At 36.5% G+C, this 8389-nt stretch overlaps 1 protein-coding gene across 1 annotated transcript in view; it reads left to right on the top strand.

Moving 5' to 3' along the window:
• The window catches only part of LOC106478594 (sarcolemmal membrane-associated protein-like), a 66644-nt gene that overhangs the window by 42977 nt on the left and 15278 nt on the right, over positions 1-8389 (top strand). Inside the window, exon 13 of the mRNA XM_022382216.1 lies at positions 6991-7071. Coding sequence (XP_022237924.1) covers positions 6991-7071 — 81 coding nt within the window. The remainder of the gene's footprint in view (positions 1-6990; positions 7072-8389) is intronic.

The raw sequence follows: 8389 nt of genomic DNA, 5'->3' as shown, positions 1-8389 counted from the left end.
ACTCAATATATTCATGGACAAATCTTTATTTTATTTTATTAAAAATACTTCACTAAAAAATATGATTTTTTTGTATATGAAAGACTGCTAAATTTGTGAAGATATATACACACTATATTGAAAGTTAGAAGTATTAAATCTATAAAGACTTTATTCGAGTACAAAGAGGTCATGGGGTTGGTCAAATTGACCAAGCCTGTGTTGAGAGAGTTAATTTAAATAGAAACAAATATTAAGCTTGACTATTTTCACCTTACATCAACCTCCTTGTTAATAAAAACAAAATCCCCAATAATTTGACACAGAGCTAAAATATTTCAAGCCATTCACCATTATCTTCAATGCCAACTTGAATAACAAGTACTCATTTCTGAAGCACTAAATTGTACCCTTGATTGCTTCAAAATGACCCTTCTCATAGTTCTTTACTTCCTTGTGAAACTGCAAAACTATCTCCATTTTGTCACTTTTTACAGCAATTTTCAATTTGAAGGTCTCAATTATGGCCAGATTGTAGATTTTCTTAATGATTCTAAGAATAACATTCTTGACCCCATTGTTATTTCCATCTAATGTTAACCTTTAAGTGTTGTCAAATGCATCTACCAACTAGATTCATGCCACCAGTCAAACATACAAGTATACATATTGATGATCTGATTAGTATGTCAAATTATTAAGTACTTGTTTGACAAAATATATTTTATATATATATTTCTTTCCAGACATTTTTTAATTTTTGTTTATTAGATTATTTATTTGCTCTTAATACTCATCTAAGAATAACTAGCTAACCATTGTTAATTTAAACCAACAATACCCAATATTAGATTATGAGTTCACTCATTGTAATTGATGTACTTGATTGTACCGGATTAACCTGTTAAAACTCTGTAACCATAGAAATAATACTCTCTCTTTAACTGGTAATAAACAAGTTTTTCAGAAATATAATATAGTTTTATAGCTAATACAAACAACAAAAATAGCATTGTATTAGCTGTCAAAGGGATGAGAGTAAAGTTGCAACGTTAACCCCTTTGCTGTATATATATATATTTTCAAAACTACTAAAACAGATTTTTATGGTTTTGTGGTAGAATTCTTTGTTTTGTCACATTATATTCATAAATCTTTTAGCAACACAAAATTTACATGCTTCCCCAACATGAACTATTTTGATTTTTATGGGACGATCGGAAGAGAAACCTTTTTATATATATCCCCAAAATTCTGTGAAAGTAGTTTATCCTGTTGAAGATAACTGCAGTCACAAAGCAAATACACCTGTGTGGGGATATACAAAAAGAATTATGATATGCTCCTCCCTCCTTTCACAAAGTTACCTCAATCTTTTTTCTGCCCTATGAGCATTGCTTAAGAATTCTTGTGCTCAGCACACAAGTCTATAAATTACATCAGTTTTGTGCCATTTTTGATCATGTATGTATCATTTGATTACTCTCCACCAATAGTATTGCACCACCTATATTGGCACATTTAGCTCCCTCTGCTATTCCTGCTCAATCCTCACTGTAGCTTCCATTTATGATTGTGCTTATTTGCCATTTTAATTTTTGTTTCAACAGTTTTTTCTTACTGTGTTTGTATTCCATTATTTCAACAGTTTATTTTTTGTATTTGTTCATTACCGAATTATATGAGATTTTCATCTAAATTTGCGATTCAGTGTATCGACTACGGTAGTCCTTTTACAGTCAACAATACTACTGATATGACTTCCTAGGAATCAGTTTTGACTTTATCTGCAGAGGAGGTACAGGCCTTAATTCGCAGGAAGCTAAATTCATATGTTCAGCTGATGATTTCTTCTCCTTTTCAACCTGAAAATGTTGCTGAGAAAAAATACAATCAAGAAGAAGACGATTTAGACTTTCTCTTTTTCCAACACCTCATTTTGGTCAGTCACACTCTACACCTATTCAAAAGATTTCACCTTCCACACCCCTTTTTTAACAGCTGGTTACTGAGGTTGACACATATTCAGTTTTTTCTGTATATTCAAGAAGAGGCTGATTTTGCTAGTTTTTTTTCTCCTGCTCCTGTTGCCATGCTTCCATGTTGTTCACTTTGGTGGAGGTTTGTTGTTCTCTTCCTTTCTTCTTGTTGATTCCAGATCTCCTAGTGGATCAGTGGTAAGTTTTTCGACTTGTACACTTTACACCTTGTTTGTGATACCCGTGGTAGGCATGTCTCAGATGCCTTTTGTGTGGTTTTGCCCTTCTTTACACACGAGAGGATTAAGTATTTCACGAAATCAATGCTCGGACTTTGGTAAGTTAGATATTTGTGTCCTTTGTCGTATAAGTTAATTTAAATTTATTGTAAGTTAGATATTGATTATCACTTTGTTTTCTAGGTAAATTTAGTCAGTTTACATGTTCATTATTATTATGTACTTTGTAAACTAGAGAAATTTCAATGTTTCTTCAGTTCGAAATTAACGAGTACTTTGTCTACTAGGCATGTTTAGATAGTTTATACTTTACATATCATTCCTGCTAGTAACATCTAATTCATCATTCTATCTGAATAAATTTTTTCTTCGTCATTGTTAAATATGTGCCTTATAATCCAAATTTTTATCAGTGTAGGACTTTATTTTTTTGCATTGCTACATTGCTGACATGTTCATTTCTTTACCATTTGTAGAGCTGAGCTTTGCTTCGGCTACATTTCCTACATTCTTGATACTAGAATGCAATATTTTTCCTCATACTCTACAATTCAGAGTTTGTCCCCACAGCACCCACATTGTCGATAGTTATTTATAGCTAGAAGTCAAGTGTTCCAGTTTAGAGCCCTACCATTTGAACTAATCTTAGCTCATTATGTGTTTTGTCAGGTAGTAAGAACTTTTGCCCAACATCTTCATTTGATGGGTCTTCACACTCATCATTACATGGATGACTGACACCTGCTTGCATTCGCAGTCCAGCGACCACACTTGTCTGCTCCTACAAGAAGCAGCATGGGGGGAATTCCTGATAAAGATGGAGAAGTCCATTTTTACCCCCACTCAATACCTTGTTCATTTGTGGTTTTTCTTCAATTCCAACCTCAACTGGGCTCAGCTTTCTCCTCTTCATCTTCAGGATATGGAGTAAGTAGTCCACAAGATCATGTATGTTCCCTTCAGTGGACACTCCTGATCAGTGAAACTTCTGAGATCCCTTGGACTACCCTTTTTACCCTTCCTTCCCAATCAGGGCAAGCTCACAGTGGGGGTTCTGCATCCTCTGCCTCATCCGGATTTACATCTGTTCAAGGATGCATCTTTAGAAGATTGGGGTACTTACATGTGGGAGATTTCTGGTTTCTGATCAATTGAGGAGTCTTCTTTCCACTTTCTTCCTCTTCTACAGGGGAGAGTTGTTATGGTACACTCTGACATCTCCACAGTGGTCACTTACATCACCAAGCAAGGGGGCTACCAAATCCAAGTCTGTGCTTTCAGACCCTGGATCTCCTTTTCTGGGCCCACAGTGACTACATGGTGGTTTCAGCTTGCCATGTTCCTGGTGTCCTGAATCTGGTTATGGATCATTTATCTTGACCCAACAAGATTCTTCCCATGGAGTGGTCCCTTGATCCACAGGTTAATCAATGGGTGTGTTCTCGGCTGGGAAAACCTCATATTGATGCTTTTGCCGCCCACTGGAACACCAAACTTCCTTCCTTTTGGTCTTCTGTTCCACAGACACTAGCCCTGGGAGTAGACACATATAATCAAGATTGGAGGTGTCATCACATCTTTTTGACTCCTCTTCAAAGTTCTATCCCTAATTCAAATCACTCAGTGTTTAGTCCTACTTGTGGTTTCATACTGGCCGGTGCAACCATGGTTCCCTCTGCTCCAACTTTTACTTGTACAACCTCCCCTATCTTTACCTCTTTCTCGTTCTCTTCTCTGTCAACCTTGGTTGGACATTGTTCCTCCAAAAGTCGAAACACTCCATCTTCAGGCATGGCTTTTGTCAGGTTCATTACCTCGGCTCGGGGACTGACTCCACATGTTGCATCTTTCCTTTCCAGATCCATCAGGCCTTCTTCCATGTCCATTTTTCAAAGGCAATGTTCTACCTTCCACCTTTGGTATTTTTGACTTTTGTCTTTGACTTCTATCCTTCCCACACTTCCATTTTTCATCTTTCCTAATTCTTCACCTGCTTGTTTGACAGAGGCTTGTCTGCTTCGACTGTGTATACCTGTCAGGTTGTCTTGTCAAATACCCTCCATTTCTCCAATTTTTGTAAGCTTTGTCTTCCCCTGTCATTTCCCTCCTTTTTTGCTCCTTTCAAATCATGCATCCTTTGATTTGCCTGATTGGGATCTCAGTGTGGTCCTTTATGCCCTTTCCCATCCTCCCTTTGAACCTTTGTCTAAGTGTTCAATGTACCATTTCTCCTTCAAGACCTATTTCCTTCTCCTCCATGTTTGCGGATGTCATCAATCAGATATTTATGCCGTTTACCTTACCCACATCCTGTACCATTGATCTTGTGACATCCTATATCCCAATCGGTCCTTCCTCCTTAAGACCTATGCTGCCTGTGAAGTTGGTTTGGCTTTCACACCCATTTCCTTAACTTCCATCTCCCACCCGTACTCCCATTCTGATCCTGATTGGCTTCTTTGTCCAGTTTGCTTTTTAGGGACTTATGTGGTATGTACTGCCTCCTTTTGAGCTTCACGCTTCCGACTTTTTATTCCCTGAAACCCTTCTGTTTCCCGTGATCTATCCCCTATCACACTAACTGATTGGGTTCATCAACTCATTACGCTGGCATATTTGGACTTATCCATGGAATGTTGCCATCTCCACAGTGTTTCTTCTCTTCAAATTTGTAATATCATCATGTCTTTGGCTGCTCACCTTTGCCATCCTTTGGCAGAGGTCTCTCAGGCTGGAAAGTGGACTACCCCCAATACCTTTGTCACTCATCTGCATGATCTGGCTGTATCTTTCTCAGATGGATATTTTCTACCTCTCATGATGAATCAACACTCGTTCATTTTACTTTGATTGGGATAAGTCTTATCACTTCTCTTCATTTATGCTTTTATTTTCAGCAACCCTCCTTTTTTACCACTGATAATGGGATCCAAATCTGTTGCGGGTGTTGCTTGGTCTGGTATGCTTTGTCTTAAACCTGCACTATTTATGGGTTGCACTGTAAGACACTGTTGAGATGGGGTGTTCCACAAGACCACTAATGGCATACCCAGTGGTGTGTATGTTTATAGATATTGGTAAGTTTCACTCATTGGTGAACCGTCACTCATAGACTTCAGGAGTAAAGCAGAAAGGGATTTCTGCCCATCCTTGCTGACTCTGATTGAATAAATTGGTGTCAGTCTGCTTTTAAAAATAGAGAATCGTGAACATCCATTGCACTTTCTCTGGTATGACATTCCTTCAGACTCCCCAATGCATCCCCCCCCTTTTCTTCCAGATGCGCATGTGAGTTCTTGCCAGTTCCCAGTCACTGGGGTGGTGGACCATGGAGGCCTTCTCCTGAGTGAATTTAGAAATTTAATATACAATACATACTCATGATTATTCACTCACTGTAAAGAGGGTAAAGTTGCTTTCCCTCCTTCCATTTCCCTTGAATGTTTTTCTCTTCCCTGCATTTAAGGTTTAGTGTGTTATGATTTCTTCTCATAACACTGGTTACAGATATTACCCTGTCCTTACGGTTGAGTTGAGGCAATGTCACATAATGCCGGGTTTGGTTTGTAGTACGTCTTGCTCCTACAGTGGTTTTGGGAGTTTGGTTTCAGCCCGAAGTAACTTTCTCTTCTTAATTCCGGTTGCTTGATGTATGACACACTGTTTACTGATGGTTGGGGTTGATGAGTTTATGTAACACGGTCCACATACCCTAGCCACTATGTTTATGTTACAATATTTTTGTTTCTATCTTTTTTGATCATCAACCTCCCAATGCCGAGGGCAAGTTATGGAACCTCTTCTGTCTGGTTGAGTTTGTGTATGTACATAGCTTACTTTGGTTTATATTTTACTATGGATGGCATCTCTCAAAACAAATTGCACTCGTGCACTTCCTTTTTTCCACCCATATTGGATTCATTCCCTACTTCAAGGGGGAAGAGCATACCTGTTCCAAAAGTAGTGTGGTACTCCACAAGTGTGCTTCGTTTTTCTCTCAGAGCACATACATTCATTCTGGGCGGTTGCTTTCTGCTTGGTTTCAATGTTGTGCACCTAAGCTGGTTCCTCCACCTTTACAGTGCGGGATTCCAGCTTTGTGTGAGACAAGAAGTCTGTATCAGAAGCTAACATTTTCTTACACTGAAAATGTATTTCTGATAGGTATTCACCTTTCCTCACACACACACACACACACACACACACACATTTCTCACCCTTCCTACTCATTGCCAGTGTTCTTCTTTTAGAGCCTGCCAATTTTAGAAAGTGTGGACTGAGTGGGAATAGCAGAGGGAGCTACTTGCACCAGTAGAGGTGATGCAATACAATTGGTGTAGAATGCTCACATGATACTTACATGTTCAAAAATGGCATAAAATTAATGGTTTTTATAGATTAGTGTGCTGAGTACGAAATTTTTTAACCATCCTTATAGGGCAGAAAGAAGATCAAGATAGCTTTGTGTGAGTGAGGTAAGTACCAATCAGAAATATGAAGAAAATATGAAAATTTTAACGTTTAGTATATGGCATAGATTCCTTGGCACAATGCACATATACAAACAGATATCATTCTGTAAGGCACAATGCAGTAGAAGAGTAAAAAAAAAGTGCAAAATGTATGGCAATAAAAATAACTTTGTATTAGTTATAGAAAGTATGAAAATTTGTAAAGATGTATCAAAACATTTTAAATTTTTGAAATATTTATGCATTTTTCTGTAATGCACATGAATGTTGGTGTAAGATTAGTCTGGTCATGTTACTAAATGTATTTAATTTTTTATATAGTAAGATATGAGAAACTGAAGAATGATGATGGTTATCTAAAAACAGATGAACTAGATGAAACAAATGTGGTACCAACACAAGGTAATTCTCATGGTTTTAAAAACTGGATAAATTATTAAATCTTCTAAACTTTGATATTTCAACAGTTGCTTTTGAAAAACGATTGTTAGCAGATGAGTTAAGTGAATATTCGTATATCTTTGAAAAGACCAAGAGAACAGCATTTTGTTATAAAGGCTGGTGGAAATCAAAACACTGGGCAGCAAAATTTTATTGATTTGCAACATTTAACAGTTTTCCTATGAGTTCTTAATTTCCTAAGGAATGCTCATGTATCTTTTGTTTCATATATCTTTCATCCAGAAAGACTTATTACTACCATATAAGATAATTATTTTTCTTTGTATCTTTTAGAACTTTTTCATGCAACATATAGGGGAGGTAGGATAATGATATAAAAGTAAGTTGATAGTGCATCTAAGAGAATGCTCAGAAGGTTGTATAAGAAGGGAAAAAACTTGCTAGATGATAAAAATGTGGGAGAATATTCAGTATTGGGTAAAACGGGAAGATGATTCAGTGGGTATAAGACAATATTCTAAATGAAAAATACAATGTTTAACCCTTTCCAAATGGGTCAAAGGTCATGTCATCACGTTTGTTGACTCGCATTCAAAATTTTATTGAAATACTATTTCATGAATTTATGTCAATAAGTTTGGTATCAAATTGTAGATTATAATTCAGATTTTTGCATTATACATTATTCAATTTCTTAAAAGTAAATGTTAAGAAACAGTTAAACATTGATTGTTTTTTGTATGTCACATGGTATGTTGAATGCAGTACTGGTTCAAATTAGATGTTTGTGATGTCAAAATACTAAATCTATAGTTTTGAGCAAATTAGGAACTCAAATTACTGATATTGACAAACTAGAATATGAAATAAGAAACTCGTATCTTTTCTATTTGCCAAGATATTGTCATGTACTGAATCAAACAGTGGCCCCGCTCACGTCTTTCCATTTTTGTAAACAGTCTTTTATATACACTTACTTCAATATATGACCTGTGAATAACCAATTGAAAGCTCAGAATTTCCAACCCCCCACCCCCACCAGTAGCTTTTTCAGCCATTTTCATGTGTTAGGATGCCATCTCATACTTTTGACCCAAGATTTTAGGAAGGTAGGTTGTGTCTTTGGTCTGCTTGAAATTTAATATTTTTTTAGACCCAAATTTAGCTTAGTTACTAAGCTTGATAAATTATTGTGGAATTCTGTGGTATCGATTCAGTAATTTGTGATTTTTTGGTTATTCAACTGTGTGTGTGTGTGTGTGTGTGTGTGTGTATATATATATATATATATATAACTAATTAATTTATTTAATTATAC

The sequence above is a fragment of the Limulus polyphemus genome, unplaced genomic scaffold (genome assembly GCF_000517525.1).
Source record: "Limulus polyphemus unplaced genomic scaffold, Limulus_polyphemus-2.1.2 Scaffold230, whole genome shotgun sequence".
Lineage (NCBI taxonomy): Eukaryota > Metazoa > Arthropoda > Merostomata > Xiphosura > Limulidae > Limulus > Limulus polyphemus.
The sequence above is the reverse complement of the archived record's forward strand: the minus strand, read 5'-3'. Positions and strand labels throughout refer to the sequence as shown.